We start from the raw sequence: 27,269 nt of genomic DNA on the forward strand, positions 1-27,269 counted from the left end.
ATTTCAAGTCAGTTGCTTCCTGGGTCACCACCTGGGACTGAACCTTGAACCTCTGGATCGAAAAAGTTCAGCCTCAGATAAAAGAACTCAAAGACCAGGTCCCTTCAACTTACAGACAATAGCTCTTTATGAGGTCCGGCTCTTAGAGAGGGACATAAGAACATAATGGCCATACTGGGTCTGAGCAAAGGTCTGTCTAGCCTAATACCCTGTCTTCCAGCTGTGGCCAATGCCAGCTGCCCCAGATGGAACAAACAGAATAAGTAACCAGCAAGTCATCCAGACCCTGTCACCCATTCCCAGCTTCTGACAAACAGAGGGCAGGGACACCAACCCTGCCCTCCTGGCTAATAGCCATTGATGGACATACACTCCATGAATTTTTTTTACAGAAGACGCGCTTGTCCAGCGTATTACTGGTACTTCAGCCTTTGCCGTCATGAGAATCCCTTTATTTTTATCCAAACTTCTTTCTTTTGAAGGAGAGTGGGAGGTTGAAATATAAACACAAGCTAGTTCTGACTGTGACATTAAACAGAAAGGCAAACAGATCTCACCCTTATTCAGAGAATCCCAGAACATTTGACCCTCACCTTTGGCCTGGCAATTCTCAACCATATCTTCATACATATCCTCCAGAATGAGATTCATTTAGTGTCTCCCCCACCCCCGCCCCCCCTTTTTTTTTTGTTAAACATCCATCACATTCACAGGATTGCAGCAACTTACATCAAAAACTAAAATATTTAATGTTACTGGCTGAGGGAGAAGCAAGTGCAATAAATTAATTCCAGATAATGAATGACAATGTCCTGTTTTCGAAGTCTGGGAAACAAGTCTAGAAGAAAGCAGCTTTCTGGCCACATGTAAACAAAGAGAGGAATGTAATTTTTCACTGGATGAAATTTACATGTTCTTGTTTGGATTTTATTTTTATTTGTCATTTGATATTTGGTCACTTACCCAGTGATAGATGAGTCCACTTCATGCACCAGGCGCACAGACAGGGAGAGAGTATTGTCAAGGAGCGATTCAGCGTGTTCTAGGTTTCCACTGTGTCAGAAAGGACAAATAAGAACACTGTAAAACTACGAGCTTTGCAATAAATTATATGAGTGCAGTCACGCACTTACTAACTCATCTCTGCCTTTTACTCTGAACTTCTGTGTGGCTACGTCTACACTACAGAGATCTTTCAAAAGAAGCCCCTCAAGAAGATCTTTTCCAAATGAACTTCTTTTGAAAGAGTGCATCCACCCACAAAAATGCAGATCAAAACAGTGATCTGCTCTTTTGAAAGAGAGCGTCCACACAGCCCCCCACTCTTTCGAAAGAATGGGCCAGGGATCAAAAAAAAACCAGGTGGCATGAAAGAACTGCCCTGCGGAGCATCTACGCACATTTTCGTTCAAAAGAAGCTTTCGAAAGGGGGCGCTTTTCCTGAAATGGGAAAGGAAGAGTGATTTCGAAAGGAGAGCTGAGTTCTTTTGATTTACTTTTGAAAGAATGCTTTTTGTGGGTAGACGCGCCGTGGGATCATTCAAAAGAGCCCCCTTCTTTCAAAAAACCTTTCAAAAGAACTTGCTAGTGTAGATGCAGCCTGTGTGAGGGATGTCTGACTTGTAAAGAGTAAGGGTTATATTTATACATTGTGTCCATACGCATGAAGCTTGCCTTTTGTGGATTGCCTTTGTGCACATCTACCCTGAAGCTGGGAGCATGCTTCTCAGTGCAGGGATACAGACTTGCATTAGCGCCACGAACTGAAATAGCAATATAGTATAGGTGCCATATTGCACTAGCCACCCAAAAAGCATCCAGAAGGGCTTGTACTCAGACTGCTGCCTGGGTTAATCTGGCTACATTATTTTTACTGGACTAGCCAAAGCACAGATAGGTGCAAGTCTCTCTACCCACACTGGAAAGCACATCCCTCAGCTGCAGTGCAGAACAACACTACGAGAGAGACACTGAAAATATACCTATAAGACAAAAATGCATCTACTTCGCTTGACATGGAAAACTGCTGTCATGAAATAATGGCAAATCTCCATCTTCCATACCAGAAATAATCAAAATAATTTACAATCAAGGCTAATGACTCACTCTACCTGCCCAATTGTGACTCTCTTTTCAAGGGGTTCTCAGAACAGTTTTGTGGTCCGACTGTTCTCAAATCATGAAACAAGGCTGTATTTAAGCAGCTTTAAATAGCAGTACCAGAAATTATGTCCCTTAGAAGCCCTGCACACCGATGGAGGCATGTACTCTAAAACATCCCATATCCCATTTAGGCACTTTCCAAAATGAAAGTCATACTGATTTTCATTAGGTGTTATTCCACGTCCTGTCAAAAGTTCAAAATATGGAGCAAAGAAATAGGAGTATTCACCTCTCATTCACTTACCCAACCATGTCCATTTATTCCAATGGGATATATAGAGACATATTGTTTTTGGAAATCTCTGGCTATAAAACCCACAAGTAGAAATGTGACACCATGAGCAGAATTTTCCAAACATTTCAAAGCTAGTTCAGTGGATAACACTACTTCAGATTACCTCTTCTTGGCATATAACATGACAGTCAAGAAGCTTCAGTCATAGATTTTAATCAATAAGAAATATATCACCAACTACACTTCCTTGGGATGTGAACTCATCAGCTCTCATAAGCCAAATGCAGTTGAGTGAAACAGTGATCTAAAAATCCTTTATTTCTGAGAAATTTTGGATCTGAATCCAAATTTTATAGCTATATTGCTGTCCCCAAAATGTGCCAAACCAAAGCTGAGACTCTAAATGCCCCTAAAACTCTTCCCTTTCACCAGGTTTGAAGATGACTCCATACCAGTACTGGTGATTTCATGTCACGCCATGAGAAGCATGTAATTTAGTGGAGTGTCAAGAGGTGTGGATGAATGTCTAAAAATGGATGAAGTTGCCACAAATGAGACTTTTAAAACAACTTGGACCCAAATCCAAATTTGGTGTCTGTCCCATTTCCATTGATTATAAGTAAAATTTTTCCCTCTAGTGAGAAATGAGCGAATGCTTCTAGTATCAGAGAATGCCATTATGCGGTCTTTTGTATGTCACAAAAACTGGGGTCTTTCAGATTACTTCAGGTCACTGAAAGTCACACAATATATTTCTCAGGAGTAAGGGGGCCAAGTGTGGCCAACTTCTAACTTCAGTAATTGCCTTCCTAAATTCCCTTTTGCTTTAGGCTGACACAGTATTTCTTCATGCTCTGTCCCCAAAGAGGAATGTTACTTGTACCATCAGAAAATAGCTGTGACATTCCAGTCTAAAAGTGGCTAAAATGAGAAATGGGATTCATGATACAGTTTATGATTCTGTAGTAAGTTTTAAAGTGGCGCTGTAGTAAATCAACACAAGCATATAAAATGATCCTGCAAATTTAAAATAATCTATCATGCCTTTGTGGAGAATGTTGTATTCTGAGCAAATACCTGCAGACAAAATTGCAAAGATACCTATTTTGATGGTGAGCCTCAATGCCACCAAAGATGGACACACAATCCAAAACAACCTTCTAAAAATATTATTTCAGAATTCAGCAGTCTAATTTAAAGGACAAGTTTTGGCTTTTGGCTACCCAGGTACTAGATTCGTTCCTGAATATAAATATTTGACCAAACAAAACACTCTTGTTTTGAGGCAGTGTTAACATGGCTACAACACACGGCCTGGAGACTTGCTGTATAAAATTCTAATCTGGATTTGCAGGTGGCTATATTTGTTGACAAAATTCATGTCTCCCATTTATTTCCTTGCTTCCTCACAGAAAAATGACTTTCTGAGAGGGAAGCAAGGGGAAACTGCAAGAATAGTCATATACCGCTCTCTAATAGCACAGGAACATTGTTTCAGGCACCCCGTGCTGCTAGTATGGGGTAAATCACCACAGGATTCAGGACACCCCCACCAGTGAATCCTACCCTGAGTTGGGATCAGCTGCAAGTCCCAGTAGATCTGGAGGCAGGAGAGAAGATGACTTCCTCTTCTCCTGCAAGAGGCTGCATCAAATCCACCCCCAGAAACCTCCCCCAGATGCACAAAACTCAGCATCCTCACAATTCTTGCCCAGACCACTCCTCAGTTGTGGCAGAGGTGTCACTGTCTGGAGAGCTGCTCCCCCACCCACCCCAATTCCAATGCATCCTGACCTCCTATACTCAGACACCCCACCAAGACTCACCTGGTACCTCCAGAAGACCCCTAGTCTTCCATACCTGAACCCCACCACACTGAACCTCAACCCCTGCCTCTGGAGAGCCCCTGAACCCAAACTCCCTCCCCCTCTAAGCCCCACCCTTGTACCCACACCACCCCCACCGAGCTCTCTGCATTCAGCCCCCCACCTTGAGCCTCTTCCCCCTGGAGTTCCCATGTCCAGACCCTCCAGGCACTGACCCCCAGGTAGCTGCACTCATACTACCACCCCATCAAGCCCCAGAACCTAGACCCCCCCCGACACCCCAAACACAGACCCCTCAACTGAACCCCCAATCATCTTCACTGTAAGCCTCTGCAGAGTCCCGGTGCACCTGGAAACCCTCCAATGAGCATCTATGCATCCAGATCCCAACACACACCAAGACGCCCCGCTGAGCTGCCTGACCCATACTTTCCCACACACAACCTTCTCACCCAATGTCTAGTACTGATGGGTAGGGCTCCAGAGTGTTTCAGGGGTAGGCCCGGGCCTTCTGCTGTGTTAGGGAGGGGGTGCAGCCTCACTGCTGAGTCTGTTTCCTAGGGGTGGCAGGGGTCTCAGGGAGCTCTCTCATCTTCATGCAGCCAGTGGCCTGTGCTCCCCACTGCCATGCTGGAGCCTCTGCATTTATTTATTGACTAAACTTGCAGAATTTGGCAGAATTTGAAAATATTTTGAGCAGAATTTTTAGGTTTCGGTGAAGAATGCCCTCAGGCGTGAGCAGCTGCTCCTGCCTTACTGCACAATCTTCTGTGACTGGCTCCTCTGATGTGACTGTTAATAAACAAAGCCATAGCCAAAGCAGGGGGGTGCACAGAGGGGCACGTGCACCCATCCTGCCTCACCATGGGTGCCACGCTACTTCTAATGAGTAGGGGGCAGTCCCACCCTCCCCCACAGCAGTGCAGCCCAAAAGTGCTATTCTTAGGCTGTGCCACTCCCAGGGGAGGAGGGAGACCAGAAGCAGTGCAGTGCTACCTTGGGAAGAAGCAGGCAGAGCAGGGCTGGGAGGGGAGGGGCATGGGTGGGTAAGTGGTGGGGCCTGTGCAGGGAAGGGGCACTTGGGCAGTGCCTTCCCTCTACAATCCCCAGACCTGCTGTCTCTGATGAGAGCACATGCCTGAAGAGAAGAACTCCAAATACCCCACTCCACACAACACACGTTTTACAACACCCTTTCCTCCTACACAAGTTTTAAATCTCCAAAACAGTGCCATTTTGTAGCATGTCACAAATACCAAAGGAGATGCAGTGCCTGCAAGTAGAACTACTCATCTGTGAGTGAATGGAATCCAAAAGGATGCGTTGCCTATCCCTCTGAAAAGGAGCAACGTTTCTGTCAGAAAAGGGTTTCACATAAGATTGAGGCTTGGTGAATTTAGCTATAATGATCCATGTTGCTTCCTTCCAAAAATGCATGGTTTTGTACAATAAGTATCAGGCTATTCACCAGTTTGTCTGTTTCAGACTTCAGAGACCCCCAAGAGATGCATAGTCGAGTCACGAGTTATCTCAGGTTAACGTGACTCTTGAGTGGTGGGGAACTGGCGCCTGATGCCAGCTTCTCTGCCACTCAGAAGAGAAGGGAAACCAACCAGCACTTCTGCAGTTTCCCCGCTCCTGTCAGGGGTGGCAGCCGAGATGCCGGCCCTGACAGGAGCAACTGCCACCCCTGACAGGAGCGAAGAAACTGCTCTTGTTCCCGCTCCTGTCAGGTGTGACAGCCTGACTCCTGATAGCCTCCTCACTCCTCTCAAGGGCAGCAGAGTCAAGCAGGGAAACAGCACCTGTCAGGGTGGCAGCCTGACTCTCAGGGCAGCAGAGCCAAGAGTCAGGTTGCTGCCCTTGAGAGGAGCAGGGAAACTGACCAGCGCAACAGCTCTCCACTGCCTGCCATTCACAGGAGACACGAAACTGACCAGCAGTGCTGAGCAGGTCAGTTTCATGTCTCCTCCAAGTTGCACGAAATTTGATTTACGTGGAGATTGTGCAAGAACTCAACCCCCATGTAAGTTGGGGGGTCTATTGTATAATACACTACTTGCAGCTGCAATGAGGCCATCAGTAGTCATCTACTACCAGGAATAAGTTTAACTTCTAGAGAGGTGTGCACTACCCACACTTCCAGCACTTTGGGTAGGAAGTAAGCACAGTTCCATGCTGAAGAGCTGGCTTAAGTATCCTGTGAATATGGAGGGTCCTTTTCACTGCAGCCTGACTGGGGCACATCACGGGTTTTCTCTCTTATTTTCTATATTCACTGTTTGTTTGTTTTTTAAGGCTCACACTATTGTAGCATATGAGTTCCTAACAAAGATCCCCTAACGAAGTCAGAGAAGTGTTACTATTCCCTTTTGCTAGAGCGCGGACTAGGACTTGATAGGTAAGGTACTTAATTTCTCCAGCACGTAATATAAAGTGAGGGAAACAGGATATGAACTCAGTCCTCCCAAGACTCAGTCCTTAGCCACAAGTCTGTGCTTTCTTTCCTTCTTTATGTAAAAAAGCCTCCATCTTCTAATTGCTCTTATTTGCTGTACTCTCTAAGCACACACAAGTTCGTGATGCACTAATGATTTCTCAAAGTCTAGCGGGACTGACAACCCCTTGCAGCAACCCCAAAACCTATGCTTTGCAGTGGAAGGGAATACGAGTTTCACCACTGCATATTTTCTAGTCCACAAACACTAAGTGCAAACTAACTTGGAAAACCCTTCTGGGCTCTTTCTATATTGTACAGCAATGTGGAATACAGAATACACAATTTAATGGAAGGCTTTTCATAGGTCATGTCAGGTTCAGTGTTCCCTCTGATTTTTTCCATTCATGGATGGAATATATTCTATGCGCACCAAGGCATGTGTGGATGTGCACCACCAATAAAAACACATGCTGCCCACTATGATTGGCTGTGGGTGCTCTGTTAATCAGATGGGCAGCACCAGAATCTCTCCTGAGTGGCTGGCCAAGCATTCAGCTTACAGGCAACCCTGGTTGTGTTCCTCATAAAATTAGGGTAGAAACCAAGGAAAATTTACTAAATACATTGAGAGATGGATCTGACCCCAGGGGAATGAGTCATACGCATGTTCCTCTTCAGTATGCTTTATAAGTTCTAGAAAACACTGACTGGTTGAAATTAAAGCAGCCTTCATGGAACTAAACTCATGCAAAAACTAGGACTTACTCAGAAGATTGCTAGAGATGAACTGCTCTTCATGGATAATAACATTTCTCTAATGTATTAGACACAAACAATCTTCACCTCTGATGTGGAGGGCTCTCTTACAGTATTTCACAGCTGCAGAGCATGCTACAGGATTTTGTTCCACACACCTGTCATTTTTTTGGGTGGGAGGGGATTATTCTTTAAGACAGCAGAGTCACTGAGCAACTGCTAAGTGTTCATCTCTCATCTCCAACAGCTCTGTGAGGGGGATTTCATCATGCAAGTGGGGTGAAGGGGATTAAGAGTGATCATGTTCATCCTGACATGGAAGAATGAAAATGGGCCTCTCCGCGCATCTGCACTCTCAACCAAGAGCACAGAAAGTGGGAGCTCCAGCTACTCATGTTTCAGCAGTGGCAGTGTTAGGAGCACAGGTTAATGAACCCATACTATCATCAATTCCTACATGAATCCAGAGAGTTCCTGTGACCTAATCCCAGTTAGATTTTGTTTCTTTATGGCAAATCATCCTAAAAAGCAGGCAGGGTATGTTATAGTTTTCACCAAGTCTAAGATCAAATCCCTTTCAACACATTTCCATGAATTCTGTATTCAAAGAGACATTCAGCCTAAACTGCTTCATACCAAGTTTCAGAATATTCTTTGGGCAGAGCACTGCTCAGCTATTTTAACACAGCTAGTCACACCACACAATAGATCAGTAGGAGGGAAAAAAATGCGTGCAACTTTTTAGCAGGTTAGAGAAGAACCCTGACCACTTATCATCAAATGAATGCACACTGCTTCCTGACCTAGGTCCAAGCACTTATTTTGCTCAAGCACTGGAACAAATGCTCAGCAGCAGCTGAGTCTGATGGTGAATTCATTCCACATAATGATCTCTTGATCCCGGAGTCAACTAAAGGCTGACTTCAATACAATTACAACACACTAAAGACTGCTCTAATTTGCACGCATCTGGCAGCAAAAGTGAAAAGACAATCCTAACCAACCTCCCTGTAACAGGCTTAACCACTTATCTCCAATCCTTAGTATGCTGGTTAAGCCAGCTTTATTGTCCCTTTAGGCCACCAGCATATACTAGTCCCATCCTAATAATTACATTTCAGTTATTTATTATGTCATGCAATATGTGTATTTCAAAGCATACATGTCATATGGCCAAAAGTCTGCACGTTCCACAAAGAAATATGGCCAGACAAGGAACCTTACCTTTGAGCAGTGACAAGGAATGTAAGAAACTCCTCTTCCCCAGACAAGTGGCTCGTATCAAAGATCACACTGAACTCATACTACAGAAAGAAAAAGTGGTATTTAGTGAGTATTGTAGATTTATTTTCCTATTCTAGAATTCCATGTCTCCTCGTCCCACCTCCATCCCTATCACCCCAGGGCTTGAGCTGTGCACTGTGTCTATCCATTCAGAAATATTCTGTTTCTATATAATTAATATTGGCTGCTATATGTTTGGATACATCAAAATGTTAAAGATTATGTCGGACAGTTTATGAAATACTGCACATATCAGTTGATTAAGGATGCCCTAACCTATTTATAGGGACAGATGTTCCCCAGGTGAGATAACTTTCATCATTCTGCCTATTCTCTAAGCAATAAAATCATACTTGAAGTTCTGACTTCAATCTTCTCTTTTTGTTGGTGATGTCAGAAGCAGAAAGAACACAAATGGATTTTCAGATCCCAGTAAGAGGGGGTTCATCTTCTGACCAGCTAATTGAGTAAAATTTCATCGAGCTGTCATCAGCAGACTATAGGGAAATGTATGATGTCATTTTTGTAGGCACTGATCTAAACATAGCTGCCTTTTCATGTACTTTTGATAGTGTGAGAAGACCCAAAATAAAAAGAAAGTCCATCAATAAAATCAGACTGGGTGGAGACCCCTCTTCTAACTTTCTGCTGAGGAATCTTTACACAATCGTTTTCTCGCAGCTGCAAAGGACCAGTCAACTCCCATTAGTCCTGCACGCACATTACAATGGGCACAGCACGACTGCTGACTTTGTTCAGTGGGAAAGAGCTGAACCACCTTACTGCAATTATGAAAGGCAACTACAGCATCCCTATGGGAGATGTGTGAAAACTCAGTGGTGTCATAGAAACATAATGCGTTGGCCTGGCAGGTCTGCTCCTGTTTCTTCCCTTGTTGGTATAATTGGGTTCATGAGCTATCATCCTGAAAGTGAAAATTTCAGCACATTACCCTGGACTTGGATCTCATGAAAGGAAATCCCACGCTGCACTTGAGGAAGTCTGACTCCAGCAGCTCACAGGCTATGCCCAGCTCTTCCTGAAGGAAGGGGGAAAAAAAACAGAAACAGATGAAAGGTTGAAAGGGATGCGGATGAAAGAGTGGTGCTGGAGAGAAGTGATAGGCTACAAGGAACAAACGCAGGGAATGAGAAATATTTTTGCAACCACTAGATGCACAGTTTCCAGAATGCCAACAGTCAAGACAAAAGGAAATACACAACACCACACTTGATAATAGTGTCTGTGAACCTCAGATACTGTTAGTAAGTGACAGAAAAGATAATCTTATAATTGCTTCTGGGGAAAGAAAGGGGAAACTCAAAGTTCCAGAGAAGGAAACACATATGATTCAGGGGACTATCAGCAGGCAAAAGTGCTCAGATCTTCTGGCCTTTAGGCAAACCCAACCTTATCATCAGAAGCAAGCTCCCCATTGACCAGATCACACCAAATCAAAGTAGCACCAGACCTGCCAGAACAACAGATGCAAAGCCAGTAGACATGTCTCCAATGCTATTCTGTTCAACACTCCCACAGCACACCTTGAAAATCCCTGGGTTCTAAACATGCCTACCACAACGTGTGGCGTATTTCAACCTGTGCATCAAATGCACAGGGGTTAAAGTAGATGCCAGAATTTGCTGGCATGCTCTGCACCAGATCCAGCATCCTTGGCAATAGGTGTAAGGGGCATCTTTGGCCTTGGGTGGAAGACACAGACCTGCGGGCAGACCACCACCCTGGTCAGCTCTTCATGGTTGCCATGGTGGAGCCTGGGACTGCAGCAGTGGCAGCTGGGAACCCTAAGGCTCCAGCAATGACTTGAAGAGCCTGGGACTCACAGATGCTGTTACAGTGGCTGGGATCCCTGGGCCCTTTCAGATCACTGGCTGCCAGGGTGTCTCCCTCTTTTGTTTCTGTTCTGTGGCAGCACTCAAACATCACTGCCCCTTTTGCTGCAGCACTGCCAGACCGTACTGGCAGGGGCAACTGCTGACCAGGGAGAGCAAAAAGGGGCAGCAATATTAAAGTGTTGCCATGGTAGTGGCAATGCTTTAGGGGCTGATACTGCAGCAGCACTTTAATGTTGGCTGTTTGTAAGCCAGTACCAGTGGCCAATCCCTACTGGTGCACCCCTACAGCCCACTTTCACCTCTATAAATGCCTCCAAAAAAAACCATGTGTATGGCTCTGCAAACCTGCAGCAAACCACATGGTATCTGCACCCATGGATATGGATGAGGATAGTTGTGGATCATTTTTGCAGAGGCAGATACAGATGAAGACACCAATTCTGTATCTGCACAAGGCTCTAACTGTGTGGGTAAAACCAGACAAGCACTATTCATGTAAATGAACTCAAACAGAAGAGCTGTAAAAGACAAAACACACCACATCCCCTGTGGGAGAACACTTTTCAAAAAGCAAACACTCTGTATCTGACTTCTCAGCCCTTGACCACAAAGGAAACCTACAAAAATCCTTCAGAACATGAACTTAGAAACTTACTCATAACTCTGCTGGACATCTAAAAACAAGGACTTAACAGAGTCACTAGTTTGATGGCTTGTTAGTATTATGCCAATTTATAAACACATCTTGCTGTCTAGCACCTTCTTTTGTCCTAGGACTGCAAAGGTGTTAATTGCCCTGTTTATTTTAAGTGTTCTCCTACAGCTTGTGTGAAGGGTGTAGTGGGGGCAGCACAGTGGCCCGGCCTTTTGAATCGTCAAGCCCCCGGCCAGTTGTCCCTTTTGTTCCCCTCCACTTCATCCACACTGGTGAGCCTGGCTCTCCTCAACATCTGCTAAAAGGGCCTAGGCCCTAGGGTACCTTATAGCTGCACAATATTCTTTTGTGATCAGACAGCACCACAGGACTAATGAAAAATGGGATATATATTATACGTTCAGAATCCTGCAGGTGAAAAGGATGGAGGGAGGCCTGTAATAGCTAAATGCTGATACCACTAAAGTCAATTGATGTTTTACTATTAACTTTATTCGGATCGGAATTTGGCCCAAAGACAGGACCATCCTCTACATTTCAGAATCCAGTTTTGTATGCACGCACCATCTCTGTGCCTAGCCTTTGCTCCCCCAAATCTCACTGAATTAAGACATCTGAAGCACTTGCTTAAAGGCTTTGTTGGATTGGGGGTAGGGACCAATTCAAAAGCTCTCTCTATTCGCAGAGGGCACAAATGTCAGTAGCACATGCTTAAGACTAACAAGTATTGCCATGGAGAAGGATGCACCTAAGCATGTGCTTCAGTTCTCTTCTGAACTGGGGCTTCAAAGCGAAAATTCCTCTAAGAAAGGATCATGTTTTGAGCAGAGTCCATGACTGGCGCTCAAGAATCATCATCATCAATCTGACAGCATGCAACTGTTTCTTGTGATTAGTGAAGGTCAGATCACCACCATCTCATATCACAGACTCAGCAAAATATATACAAATACAAAATACCCAAACAACAAAAATATTTCTTGTCCAGATGACTCACACTGACTTCAACCAATTTCACACAAAAGGAAGCACTGGAATACTTCTGAGATTTCTTAATGTCACTGTAATTACTCCAGAATCACACCAATAAAACTTATGCCAGAATTTTGCCTTCTAGTTAATTTTTAAGTGACTTCTAATTCTTAACATGTATCTATTCCCATGTATGGTATGTAGCACAGCAGATGAACTATCTGCCTTAGACTGTGCAAAGGCGGCATGCTCAGAAGCAAAGATGGATTGAGGGGGTGTGGGGCCCCAAGGACCAGGGAAGCAGGGGAGACAGGGCAGCGCTGGGGGCCACACTTGGGCTCCACTGGGCCAGTGGCTAATCTACCACTTCTTAGATACTGTGCCAAATGTAGCTACTTTATTTATTACCAGAACAGTTACAACAGAGATCGCTTTACTGAAGCATTCCTTCCATTTGTCAACATTTGGGGGCTGGGAAGTTGTGTGAATAATGTGAAGTTCATGTTGGTGATCAAAAGAATGCAAGCACAGAAATGCCCCCACAGCTGGATAACCAAGGAAAATTTCAGACATTTCAGCTGGGAATATTTTTGTTTCTGTGTTGTTGGAATTTCACTTGCTATCCAACTGTATTAACATATAAACTCTCTTAATCTGCCAGCCTCCACTGGCTAAAAGAAGACTTTTATTTACATAACTGTCTGATGGTGACAGTGCACAGATAGACTTGAGAGGCTGCCTTCTCTCTTCAAATATTACCTCAGAGTTCTTATCCCTAGAAACCTCAGAAATAAGATTACAGAAGACTCCATGATCTGATACTGGGGAAAATGCAGTCACTTCTTTCCTGTGGCAGCTGGCTACTGCCTATACATCCAGGCTTTTGTTTATTGACAACTTGTGTCCAGATTCCAGTTGTTTAGAATAGTCTGTTAAGTAAATGATGAATTATGTTGCATGGGCAAATTTCTGTTTTGTTTGAAACTCCTCCAGTATAAGTAGCATATTTCATTTGAAAGACATCTTTACTTAATCAGCACCAGGGTGGATAAAAATAGATGATTTTTAAAAACAATATTTTTATTTAAATGAGCTTTTTGATTTTTTGACAAAATCATCAATAAAGTACTAAATTCCGCTCTTAAAAACAACAGTTACAATTAAATCTCATCAAAAACATGCTATTGTGACAAAACCCCAGGCTTGTCCTTGTGGGTCCCTGCACTAAGTGGCAGTTTAAAAGCAGCTTCAGAGGCCTGCTGTACGCCTTGCTCTGCCTCCTGTACTCGCAAGGGCTTGGATCACAGAATCACCAGACCATTCTCATCATTGGCTAGTCCAAAATACAGTCTTTCAGGGACGAGGCCCACTCCTCACTCGCCGCCCCTTACGGGTGGCCTGCCTTCTTCTGCCCTCTAGGCTGGCCTGATGTGTGAGGTGGCCTGGGGGGAACCTGGTCCCCTCCCATACATCCCGGGTTCCAGCCCAGGGACCCTAGGCAGTTGCAGCAGGAGGGGCTTCCCTCCCTGAGCCCTCCTAGTGCCGCAGCCCGCCTCCCTGGGCCACTTCCACCAGACCCACTTTTCCCAGTACCTTCCTCCGACAACCACCGTTCTCCCTTGTGAGTCCTCCTCTCCACAGTCCCTGTCCATCCTCTCTCTCCTTCCTCATCCTTCCTTGGGGGTAAAGCCTTATCAAGGGCTCCACAGGCCTTGATTGGCCGCAGCTGATTAATTAGGCCAGGTGTTGATTTACCCTGGTGCTGCAGGATGATCCTTCCTGGGCCGTAGTCCTTGGGGAATATAAAAGCACCCACCCAGCTGCCTATATATCTCTGCAGCTGGGTGGGTGCTGTAGCTGGCTGCGAGCCTGGGTCTATCGCACTACACATACACTTACAGGCTCATAAAAATGAATTAATGGCTCTAGTCTGTCCAGCCAACCCACTAGTTCTTGCTTCTTGAAAGTTCTGGGCTTTCAGTTTGTGTTTTTCAGCAAACTAAAAGGTAAGGTGCAAAGAAAGACACGAGCTGGATAGGATTGTTTTTGTTCCGTGCTTCTGCGGTGGTGAATGTTGGTCAAGCATGGCCGAGGAGTTAGTGAAGCCATTGTCTTAAATATAGGAATGGATGGAGGCAGCATAGAAAGGAACAGTGGCATGGACTGGAAGGAAAGAGAGAAAATATAATTCAGCACACATACAGCTTCCTATTGTAACCCCAGAAGCACTGAGACCACTGACAAGTGAGAGAGAAGTCTCTGCTCAACAGCCTTCGCTGACAGCCAGCTTGCTTTTTAGCTCATACAGTAGAGTACATTGCTTTAGCCCCTAATGCTGCAAATTCATTCTCTCCTGCTGATGACCCGGGTCCATCGGCCTCACATTATATTCCCCACTTTGCCGTAAAAACTGTCATGGACTCTGTAAGAGACACCCTCAATGGGATGTCTTGAAGAAATTCATTCCCTGGGTAACAAAGGAAAATGTGTCAAGCAGAAGCTGTACAAGAAGATGAAGGACCTAGGTGCAAGCATCACAACAGCATAAGGAAAACTGGCTATTGGGAGAAAATGATGTGGATGAATATGTGGTTATGGCTGAGTGGATCAGCTGGTTACCAACTTAAATAATTGACTTTGCAATGCATCATTCTTCAAAACTCTCTCTGTGCCTTTTCGTGTAAGTGTGATCCAACAAAGTAATTCTCAAACTGTTTACTGTGTTGAATATTGCTAGGAAAAAAAGCTTAGCTTAGCTAATCCAAATGATTTGTTAAATAGCAGAGAGATTTGTCTGACCTGGAAGAAACACTATTCTCAGGTTGGCTCACAACTGGATAGGCCCTGTTTCCAGAGTGCTATTTTTCACCAGGTTAACTCAGCATTTTTAAGTGCCAGAAAGACTGCTGACAACAGAGAATCAATGTAAGGGATGGGTCTGGACTGTACACAGTTCTGTCCTGACAGGGTGTTTTGTTTTGGAAGTGCAGCAACTGATTAGTTGCTGTACTTCCATTGTTTTCAACCTATGGTCCATGGATCCATGGGGGTCTGCAGACTATTTGATTTTTTTGGAGATCCACAAATGAAAAAAGGTGGGCAACCACTGCTTAGTTGATAACAATAGTTCGTATAGACACCTTAATGTAATATGATGGAAGAAGTGATCTGAGTGTGCTGATATTTGCCTAATGAAGACTTGGGAAGGGAGGAAAATGTCACAAGTTATACTAATGCTCTTCTCTGGTCTACCCCGGTCTTCTTCTTACTCTTGAAACCTATTCTTCTTGCCAAACATTACAGACTGATGGGAGGATCCATGGTCTCTCTCTTTCCCACACCTTTTTGGTTGGTATTTGCCCCCAGGGATAGTGAATGGGAATGAATGCCGTCTGAACAGGAACATCATGATTTCCTGCAATGCCTTGGAAAACCCCTATTGAATTACATATTTTGGAGTCACTTGTATTAAATGCAAAGTTTATATATTATTGTGGGAGGGTATCTATCTTGTCTGGAGTGGGGGACGGAGACATAACCAGTGTAAACCTCAGAAAGAGCTATAGAGCTTCAACAGCTTATTTTAAACTATATGCCAGACAAAAAGGAACTTTTGAGACAAAGTTAAGTGCATTTCGTAGAAATCTGGAAAGCAGGGAGGGACAGATGAATGCAAGTCCCACCTCCAACCACAATCTTCTGAAGCTACACTCTGAGCAAAGAATATTTGTCTGCTAGTTTCCCGCTACAAGAGAACAAGATCAAAGGTCCAGACTGTGCAAAAGAAAAAACGATTTCTGTTGTTCTTGTTCAGAGCAAAATTTATGATGTCATCATAGGAAAAGATGTGGTGAGGTATGAAGGACTAACCACCTACCAGAACCCTTCTAAGAGCTTGTCTCTGAGAAGTTTATTAGAGAGAGAGAGAGAGAGAGAGAGAGAGAGAGAGAGAGTGTGTGTGTGTGTGTGTGTGTGAATAAATGTGTTTACTTAGAACAAACTATGTGGTGACTTAAATGTGAATAAATTTACTGTTTACAGACTTTGGAAATCAAAATGCAGATTCTGCTGGTTTCTAGGATTAACATAGTATGGGGAGAGCCCTGTATAGCTTCTCTGACATTCAGGAAAAAGAGAGACCCCCAGATCTGGAGAGAAATGATGATTAAGGAGCCAGGAGCTTAAAGGGGGTGCCCAGATATGACCATACAGAGGGAATACACACGTAGTTGCTCTGAACTTTGACAATGGCTATACTCTGGCTTTCATGCAGAGCATGTGCAGGTGGGACAAAATCTCTTTCCCCTCTCCTACACAGGGGCAAACTAGCATTTACTGCTTCTAACAACTCAAGATCAGTATCACAGAAGATTAAGTGGCTCAGAGTATAGTAGTTAGTTGACATGAATTACCCTACCACTTCCTGTGCACACATATTCATTTCGGTTTATAGAGAATTTCAGCATGGGAACAGCTCATTTTAACAGCAGCTCAAATATATAGAAAAAGGAGGTGTCAACTTGTGTAATAATTGCCTGTCACACCACACTGGGGCTGCACCTACATGCACAGCTTTAGTCAACAGAACAGCCCGTGTCGACAAACTTGCCAAGCATCTACAAGGCTAAATTGCTCTGGTGAGAGTTTGTCGACAAAACCCAGCTGTTCTCTTGGAAGCGTTATCCCTGTTCCCAATCAGGAATAGCGCTTCTGTCAACAGTGTTTTATTGACAGTTCTGTCGATAGAGGGGGATTCTGGTTCCCTGGGCAACCCTGTTTACAGAGCTCCCAGTCATCCATTCTATCGAGAGAGGGCAGGGCTGTGCGGCTGCTCTCCGTCAACAGAGCAGCTTACTCTTTTGATCTGCTTTCATGTGGAGATGCAATCTATCGACAGAGGCACTGCCTGTTTCTCTGTCAACAGTGACTTTTGTCAATAGAGACAACTTGCGTAAATGTAGCCTAGAGGTTTGGGAGGAAGTAATAGAAGATCATGAGAAAAATATTACTTTGCTGACTGCACTCAAGTTATCAGTTGGGGACACGGGAAAAAAACATTTAGATTTTGTTCTTTTCCAGTGAAAGTGAATCATAACTGAACTACAGTGGAATAGCAGTTTTCCAGGCAATATAAAATAGATGAGAATTAAAAAAATAGCTGTCCAGTATTATAGCAGGTCATGCCAAATCAGCCTTTCACCGCACAGATTTGGGCACTTGGAAAGCATGTCTTCTCCTTTATGGCATTTAATGGGCCACACACTCTGGTAACCTGAAACTGGAGCAATGCAACAGTTGATATATTTTAGGTAAATGCTGGAGGATATCATTACTAGAACTAACCCACCCCAATGAGAGCTCCAATTTGCCCTCCCTCGTCCTGAAATAGACATAAGTTACAAATTTATCTTTTCTCTCCCTCTTCTTCCCTCCTTTTCCTTATTATAGGGATAATTTTCAGTTGAGTTTACACCCAAATCTGAAATGATGGGGCACGGGGGGAGAAGGAAGACTAAAGGAAAGATGAAGGTAAAACTGACAGGAAACAAAAGGGTGGCAGTCTGGATATACATGAAGGGCAGTGCCATGTTAAATGTAACCCAAAGACAAGAGCAGAAACTATTCTGCACATTTTAAGCCAGCCATGCTCCATGTCTGCAACAAAGACCTGTTACAGCAGGCATTCTTAAGCTATGGGTCACCATTAGATTGTCTAAGGGTTGCCAGCTGGGTGGCTCTGAGCCGCATGTGGCTCTTTAAGGAGTCGTTTGCAGCTACCACCGCTCACTCCTCCAGCTCCCAGTCCCTGCCCTGCTGTGCCGAAATGGAACTCAATTGAATTGGTTTAATAGCTGGCAAGAGGGATCCAGACATTAAACCAATTAAACTGAGTCCTATTTCAGCATGGCAGGGCAGGGTACGGCCTGTGCTGCAGGTGGGGGAAGGGAGTAGGAGGGCTGGGGGCAGCCGTGTGACCGAGGCATCTGTCCAGCGAAGGAGCATTGTGTGGGGTTGGGCAGCAGCAGTGCTCATATGAGGTATGTGGGGAGGGGGACAGTTTGGGGCTGCAAGGGACTTACGCCTGGGGGGGTTAGAAATCAAGATTTATAAAAAAAATTCCCTGGGGGAGAACCTCCCCCCCAGTTTTTAATTGGCTTAGGTCACACAGTCTTACTGAATTGTCAGAATGGGTCACCATCTCAAAAAGGTTGGGAACTGCTGTATTACAGAACAGCAATGGTGCTGACTGCCTTGCACACCTCATCTGACATCCCCATTAGGTGAAGGATGTTTTAGTGCAAAACATTCTTAAGGACATCACTGGAGTTTACCCTATCATCCAATATCATCCTTGTCTAGTACCCACACATCCCACTGATGAACAAAGCTCAGAGCAGTCGGCTATGTTTGATGTCAGCTGCAATACACTCACCAAAAGGTGGGAATAAGACATGCTTTGCTTGATTTCCGACTGATGCCGCACCACAAGTTAATATGTACATATGGCCCCTTTTCGTCTCAAGAGATGGTAGTTAGCAGCGGCGGTGAGGATCTATGGGCAGTGCTTGAGTCTGCAGATTCTCTCATGGCTTATCCATCCAATATTGGATTTGCACAGTCGATTGCAATAACCGCACGTCAGTCTAGTTTCGAATTCTTGAGTCTGAGAGCTTTTCCTTCCAAGACAAAGTTCTTTTGCCTGGCTTGCATATATACTATCAAAGGAGAATGGGCAATATTGTGCAAGTGTAGAATTTAGGATTACTCATATGACACTGTGGTATGGTACGCATTCAGAATTGTAGCCAAACTATCATCCACTTGCTGGCTCTCTCCTTTTCAAAGGGGACAGCTACTGACAGACACACACCTTTTAGATTTTCAGGAAACAGAATATGGGAAATACGCAGGGTTTAGGTTCTGATGTAAACCATGTAGTGAGCTGCTGGATAGGACTCTTCAGCAGGGCCAACGGCCTCTGTGGTCCCCGGAGCAAGCCTGGAGGGGGTCCTGGCTCCCTGTCCCCTGGAAGGGGCAGAGCCCAGGGCAGAAGGGTCAGGGCCCAAGGCAGAAGGGGCAGGGCTTAGTGAAGTCAGCCCTTAGCACCATTCAGACTGAGGCACTGGGCCTCAGAACTGCACGGAGCAGTGCTGCCTCGGCGTTTCAAAGGGGCCCACAGCTCTGTCCGCTGCTGTTACTACTTTGGCAGTCATGTCAGCTGGAGCTTCAGGACCCTATGAAATGCCAGCCCTCTGTGCCAATGCACTCTTTGCCCCACCCCTGTCGGCAGCCCTGGGTCTCTTAGGAACGCCTTGTTAAAATTGCACCACAAAATTGAAAGCCGAGCTCAGCTCATTTCTTTGACTCTGATGGAATTCAACTGCTCTCCCCCTCTGAATGCTAGTAAATCATCCCTGACACAGACAACTTAACCCTCTTAAAAATTCTTCTGACGAACAAATATTTTGTCTTTTAATTGATCAAACAGTGCCAAATGGAAAGTATTGTGAAGAAATTCCCAAAGGAAGGATATGTCCAAATAGCTCTATAAAGTCCTCATTCCAACAAATCACTTATTCACAGGCATGGCCTTAAAAAGTTGAAGACAGTACTGTACTAGCAATATATCCAGTGTATATTTCAGGAACAAAATACAAACAATTCCAGAAAGCACACTTAACAGAAGTTTGTTTGCCCAGTGGTACTGTCTCCTTCTTTGATTATTGATAGGTAAAGCATTTTTGTTTAGATGGAAAAAATAATACACACGCAAGCACACAAACTGAGGCACAGAGAGAAAAATTTGTTGAAACCCCATGACTAAATATTGTCTGAACTTCATTGCTTGAGTGATGTTTATAGGTTGTTCAACATGTTAGACTTACTTAATCGACTTAAACCCCTGTACTCCAGGTAGAGCACAGGCTTTTTGGTAATACTTCACTCCATCCAAAATGTACAGAAGGATAGTGACTGAAGCAACATGTCTAAAGATCCGGCACACATTACTAGAATGTACTGTTTTGTTGCTTTGCTAGTCATGTAGCATCCATTGTTTGAGCTTACCAGTAAAAGCAATCTGATTTTAATTCACGGACATGTGTACCTGATTTTTTCTAAATCAACATTTGCCCTCCAGTGTAGCATCATGAACCCAAACACAACATCACTACACTCCTGCATGCAAACTAAAAAGTAAGACTGACCAGAAGTAACAATGAACCTGATTAGTCCACTCTTATTGTCCCAATTAACTAGTGAAAAGCAAAATTGAGGTTTTAATATTATTTCAGTTTTAATATGCGAATCCCTGATCTTGCAAATTTCAATGCACGGGCCAAGGGTTGTACCCATATGGATCCCTACCAAAGACCTTGTAGCTTAGAACAGACATGGTAGCCCAGCCATTTTTCAGGATTGGGGCCCTAAAATGTTATTTATAAAACAAACCCAAGGTAAGGAAATGAACATCTATAATCTTCAAAGAGATTTTTTTTTCAGAAGTCACTTTAAGGCCCTCCTCCTGCCATCTCCTCTGCCCAGGACATGTCTGCTCTACAGGGTGTAAAATTCTAATGCTCTCTAATGTGTTGCTCACTTATTGGCCCCACTAGAGCCTTCTGGCATGCTCTAAAGATTTCTTAATGTGCACTTACGTAATCCTGTATTAAACTGTACTATAGGGGGAACTTGTATTGCATGCCAACCATTTCCACACAGGCCAGTGAGTGTGTATCACACTAATCCTCACTAGCACCCTTCTTGTTTTGACTAACACACCACATACACGAACCTTTGGAATCACACTAAATCCTTGCACCAGTGAGTCCTAGGTTAGAAACCATATTTTGACCATGAAGAATACAAGAGGCAGTAGAGACTAAAAAACAAAGCTGTAGCACTAATCTAAAATATTTTTTCTCAGCTCTTTAGGTACCATGCATAATTATTGCATTGTAGGTGTACATTACATTCCCAACTGATGACAACCAATAAACTACAACTGCTGATTAATTCCTTTGGAAGAATTTTAATAGAAAAAAAACAGAATTGAGAAAAATGAGTTTATCAAGGTCCATTAACTACTGGCCTATGTGAAACACAGCATTTTTGTGGTCTCAAAACAATTCCTGCTTAATGGGTTCACTCCCACATAGCAGTCAAATCCTTCAGAATTAGCAACATTTGTGACCTTGGTTAGCATTCTCCTCATAGAAGCCATGGCTGGACATACGAAGGAAAATAACAGTAAGTGTTAATTGCAATATTTGCACTTTGTGGTCCTGATTCAGGAAAGCACTTAAGTACATGGCACATGCTTAACTTGAAGCATGTGCTTAAGCGCCACTGACTTCAAGTTATCATGTGCTGAATAAGTATGCTACCAGGACTCAGGGCCAACATGAACACATAATTCCAACAATCAGGTCAATTATTCATATCTGTAGCTTCAGCCTTCTATGCTGTCGCTGAAAACGTGTCTGTTCACAGCTAGTGAAACCATTTACTAAGGCTACGTCTATACTACAAGATAAATTCACCTTCTAATAAATTCATTTTTTAACATCATACTTATGAATTCGAATTTAAGCGTCCGCAAACCTTCTGTAAATTTGACCCTCATTTCTCCGTGTCGAGTTACCACGTCCCCTTTGTCTTATCCAAGTTCGACTGCATGAGCAATGCATTGTGGGTACATATTCCACAGTGCCTGAGCCCCAGTTGCTTGTGGGTGATTGTTCCATTTCATGTCACTACCCCACAATGCAAAGCACTGTCCCAGAATTCAGAGCACCCAGTAACCGAGTGGAAGCAAACGGGAGACTGCGCCATTTTCTCCATCACAGCACTAGCGCAATTATGGATCCTTAAATGCTTCAAGTCATTGAACACACCATTACAGCAACTTCCCGGACTGTTGTGCAATATTTCTTTCGATTAAAAAGGGTGATGATGGTTGAGTATTATGATGATGATGAAGTTTTTGAAGAGGAAATCTTTCTACTGTGGTCCAAGAACTCACAATTGCTGGCTGCCCTGAATGCAATACTGACAGCGGAGTGGTAGTTTTGGGAAGAAGGAGCCTCTGGAAGAAGGACTTCCATCCGGAAGCTCCCCCGGGGCTGCGCTTCTACACGGCATTTTGGAGTCTGGAAGAACAGTCTTCCGGACTCCAAATCACATAACGTTATGCTACTAAGGCGTGGGGAATTTGCATCCGTGCCTCATTAGCATATTTCGGGCCGTGTATTACCACGCCACTTTCAAAGAAAGTGACCTGTGTAGAAACGGCCCTGGAGAGCAGCGGAGAAAGAAGCAGCTATACCTGGCAGGTGACCGCATAGCTTTGTGGGATACATAGGGGACACTTCTCGAGACTAATAAATTTGATTTTAAGACATGACGCTTCCACACTGGCCTTTATTCAAAATTTTAAATTCAAACTTGATGCTACACCTGTTCCGATGATATGATATCAACATTAGTGCTTCAAAATATGAACTAATGGTATTTACAGTGAAGACAGTGATGTTTTAATATCAAGCTAACTGCCTTAAATTCAAATTTATCTTATAGTGTATACGTACCCTAAGACCTTAGCTACTCTATACCTTGGTCATGCAAGTGACTTTCATTAACTTACCTTTAAAGAAAATTTGAAATCTGATGATATTTCAAGAGGGGAGGGGTTAATTATTCTTCCTACTCTTGCTTTGGCTTTCCAACCATGCTAAGTGAGAACTTCCCTAAGTATGAGTTTCCTTCTGTTCTAAGGGGGTGATTTTTCCTTTAAGTCTGTCTTTAACTCTCATCACTCCACACTCTTCATAATATTTTCAATGAAATGTCTTGGATGTTAGCAGTTCCAAGTTAATGTAATATGACTTACAAACACCATTAGGGAATATTATCTGGCTTCCTTCCAAGGTAACACCAAACAAAAGTAATTGAAGAACATCTGTCACTGTAACACACATTTCACATACAGAGAACGAGAGCCACTGAAAATTCTGGGCTAAGTATCTACACTCTGAGCAAGGATGGCACAAAGTTATTTCATCTGAGAGACCCCTTCTCAGGCATCAGCCAGAACTATTTTTATACACAGTTACCTGTGTGCTACATTTTTGTGAGGTATGGGGGTTTCTAAAAACTGGAAATAAAAACTGACAAAGGATTTATAAAAGAGAATTCCTGTCTGCACTGTACAATAATTCAACGTGAAATTATTTAAATGTTAATCCTAATCTGTTTAAACTGTATCTTCAACTTTGTCTAGTTTAACTGTCCTCCTTAATGCTGTTCTCTCTCTCTTCTCTATTTACAATTTGGAAGCTGAATGTCTGATTCTCCCCACCCTCCCATTAACAGAGGTGTTTAGTTTCTGGACAGACAATTAATATTTCCTTTACGTCTATGTGACTGATTCTGCCAGTGTTGATTTCACTCAACTCCTTTTGACGTCACTGGCATTTGAGAGCATTCAGGAGATAGCTCATGGGAGTGGTTCAGCATAGTCCTAATAAAGTGGGTTTTGCATTCCTAAATCAAGGACGACCTAAGTGAAAAAAGCACTGACACTCAAGCTTCTTGTACTGTCAACATCCAACTTTCCATTCCACCGCCATGCACGCTCCTGCCCCGCCCCAATTGCTGGTTGAAGAAGTTCTGTCATGCTACGAAAGGCAAAACAAGAAGTGTTAGAAACATTCCCTTCTGATCCCAAGAATCTTTCTTGAAGCCACAGATGCCGACAATACAACAGGTAGGCAGAACATAACAGCACCATGAGAGGACACAGGATGACTGTTTTGCTTCCAGTAAACATAGATTGTGGCCTGGAAGATAGAACAAACCTTGTTACCAATAGCTGCTGACCAGTAACAGATCTGCAGGTGAATTAGGGTGGTTTGTTTAAATCGGTCATGATTTCAAAAGTATTGGAAGGGCCAAGAAAAATGCTCATAAGCATTTCAAAGAAGTTTTGGTAAAATGAGATGTGGACTTTTAGTCTGAGCAGACAAAGGCAAAGATCATCTCCATTCTCATCCACTCTCAGACATCAAGTTCACTCAGGAGCCTCAAAGAACAAGAGCCTGCTCTTGTTTCACCCTTTTAAAATATTGTGCACAGTACTCAACCTGCCAAGACCAAAATGCGTGACAGAGACCCACAATCAGCTACATGAAATTACACATGCAGGAAACTTAAAATGAAAAGGCCTGGGTTCCTGTAAGTGTAAAAACACGTCTTATGATGTTAGCTTCACAGTTCTTTTTTCTGATGTAACCTAATTTCCAAAAATAAAAGTGATCAACAGCAAATGTCTGTGGCATATGGATAACTACAAGCACATCTACACTGGACATAAAACTCCTCAAACCCCAGCAATGAGTCTCAGAGCCCCAGTCAACTGACCAGTCTTGAGCTGTGGGGCTAAATGTGGCACTAGATGTTCCCGCTCAGTATGGAGCCTGAGCTCAGAGACCCCACCACATACCATGTTTCAAAGTGGAACTAGAGCCATTTTTAGCCCTACAAATTGACCCAGGCTCACATTCACTGTTGTGCAGACACACAACAAGAGACTAAAATAAGTGACATCTGAGTGGCATAATAACGAGAAACCCATTGTTATGAGGCTAAGTTACTGGAAGTGTGCAAACTGACCCGTTAAGGGTAACTCATTAGGAGAAATATTACCACAGGGAAAATACTGGTAGATAAAGACTTGCACAGTTACATGTTTTCTTAATTCAACTTCAACATCTACTTATGTTTTTGGTGCAATTAGACTGAAGACTATTTTCTACTTGGGAATCAAAGTAGTAGATGTGAAAACTCATGGGATGGAACTGACTTTTGGCTTAGAGAGGGTTTTTTAAAAAGGGTGTTAAGGAGACTGAGACTGGCCATTTATTCAGAGACAAACATTTCCACCATCAATTAAAACCAGTTCATAGTTGTATTACAAATGATAAATTCTTCTACTCAAAAGTGAATGGTTAACAAGATCTGAATCCTAAAAACACCTTAATGCACAAGTAACTTTACACATGCATTTCACACGTTCTAAATTATGTGTGTGTATAAATATCTGCAGGATCAGGCCTGAATGAATCCATCCTTTTCTATTTAAAAGTATGTTGGAGAAAAAAAATCTCAGCAGTTGTTTTATGAAGAAAAAAAAAGTTTTCTTTGGCATCAGACACAGATTTCCTATCCTATTCCATGATCTCATTAGTAAATGTGGTGGACACACCCCGCCCCCCCCCAACCTTCCAGGAACTCTGGCTTCACTTCTTGGATTCTCTGCTTATTTTGGGAAAGCGACTATTTCTATGTCATTAATTAAATTTTCACCCTCCTCTCTAATAGTGGCTAAATATGGATCATGAGATCACAGATCCTGACCCACACAGGAAGTCTCTGAGTGAAGGGGGAGAGAAATGTATTAAAAAACCCCTCTATTTATTGTGTGTTCAAATCTTACTTATGCTTCTCCTCTCTCTTCTGTAAATATATTTAACTGTAACAAGACTACCACATGGGGAAGAATTTCACTTTCAAATGCAGTAACTAAGAAAACCTAAATGGCGATGGAGAGTTAGAACATCTTTATAAAATTATTAAAGTTCTTTCACAAAAGGCTTACAAAACATAACAGCTTTTTTGTTATTCTCCTCTTTCAAGGCGCAAGTGTGTGGTAGCTGGTATAGTGCAGAGAAGGGGAGGGAGGCGCTTTTATTACTTAGACCACAGCATTCTCATCTTGAGGAAGTTTAACTGTTTTGCTACCAGACCTACTCTTCTCCAGCTTTGCACCCATGTTAGCTGAACAAACCCAAGTCTAGTGTTACTTCTGCTTGATTTTTGCCTTTAAACTATTAAGTATGACAGGTCTTCACCTTCCCTGTGTTTGCTGGAACAGTGGAGAACTGGAAGTTTTGGGGAAGGAATGTTAGGAATGAAGGACAAAGTATATTCATTATTTTATAATAAACTCCAGCAGGAGTTTGAATTAAACATGAATTAATTTTTTTTCCCTCTGACAAAAATTTTCTCCCCTACCCAGCTGCTCAAGAGTCAATGGTTTGCACAACCTCACTTGGTCTTCAGCTCAGATTGTTTGTGCGTCTCTAACATGCCCAATAAAAGTTTCTGCCTATTTCACTATACACAATACAGGTCGAACCTCTCTGTTCCACCACCCTCAGTACCCAACTGATGCTGAATGAGAGAATTTGCCAGACCACAGGGTGTCAATATTATCTAGTAGCATTATCAACACTTCCACTGCTTACTGGGCTCTTAGAAGATATATGCGGTAAATTACAGCTAAATAACCGCACAGAGCACTGAGAGACAGGACTGTGGACTGTAAACAAACTTTATTGGACCATGGGAAACTTGGCCACAACCATGATAAGTGGATATCCTGTTAATTAAAATCATGCCAAACCATGGATGTTGCTGGAAGAGAGTATGCCAGACTAAAGAGTTTCAGCCTGCAGTTTGAAAGTTCACAGGATGAGACGCTTCTTGCCATAGACAAACCATTTTTTGAATAAAGCATTAATTACAACTGGCCTTCACAAAAGTAGTTATTAGCATCTGAAAAAGTGACATCATTTGCAACTCTGTCACTATGGAAGCTCTGTGTCAGAAATTATACACCAACAATTTCCTAAACCCCCAACCTGCATGAACAATCAGAAGAAGAAAGGTAATAAGCAAATTATTTTGTTTACTCATTAAAGCTCTAATTGTGGCCCAGCCCTGAGTGAGCTAGCCACAGAGTAGATCAATCCAGTCAGAATAATATCCTACTCTTGAATTGCTGCTTAAATCATGACCAGAACCAAAACCAAAACTTTTTTTTGAAGGTCAAAAAGTTCAAATTACTTTTTCTCTTCCTTCATTTCCGTGGATGTCTAACTTTTCCTCATTCCAGTTGGGTCAGGAATCAAATGGCACAAGAGAGGCTTCCAGGAGAAATCTCTCCTGCCTGTCTGGAAGCAGGAAGCACTGGAAACTGAAAAAGGGAGCCTGTTCTCATGCAATTTCTAGAATAATTTTA

At 43.2% G+C, this 27,269-nt stretch overlaps 1 protein-coding gene across 1 annotated transcript in view; it reads right to left on the reverse strand.

The window, feature by feature from the left end:
* Positions 1–27,269, reverse strand: part of ITGA9 (integrin subunit alpha 9) — a 311,733-nt gene that overhangs the window by 72,464 nt on the left and 212,000 nt on the right. Inside the window, exons 19-21 of the mRNA XM_074988159.1 lie at positions 9,657–9,743; positions 8,645–8,724; positions 964–1,053 (exon numbers count right to left, since the gene is read on the reverse strand). Of these exons, the coding sequence (XP_074844260.1) occupies positions 964–1,053; positions 8,645–8,724; positions 9,657–9,743 (257 nt within the window). The remainder of the gene's footprint in view (positions 1–963; positions 1,054–8,644; positions 8,725–9,656; positions 9,744–27,269) is intronic.

Source organism: Carettochelys insculpta, chromosome 2 (genome assembly GCF_033958435.1).
Source record: "Carettochelys insculpta isolate YL-2023 chromosome 2, ASM3395843v1, whole genome shotgun sequence".
Taxonomy (NCBI): domain Eukaryota; kingdom Metazoa; phylum Chordata; order Testudines; family Carettochelyidae; genus Carettochelys; species Carettochelys insculpta.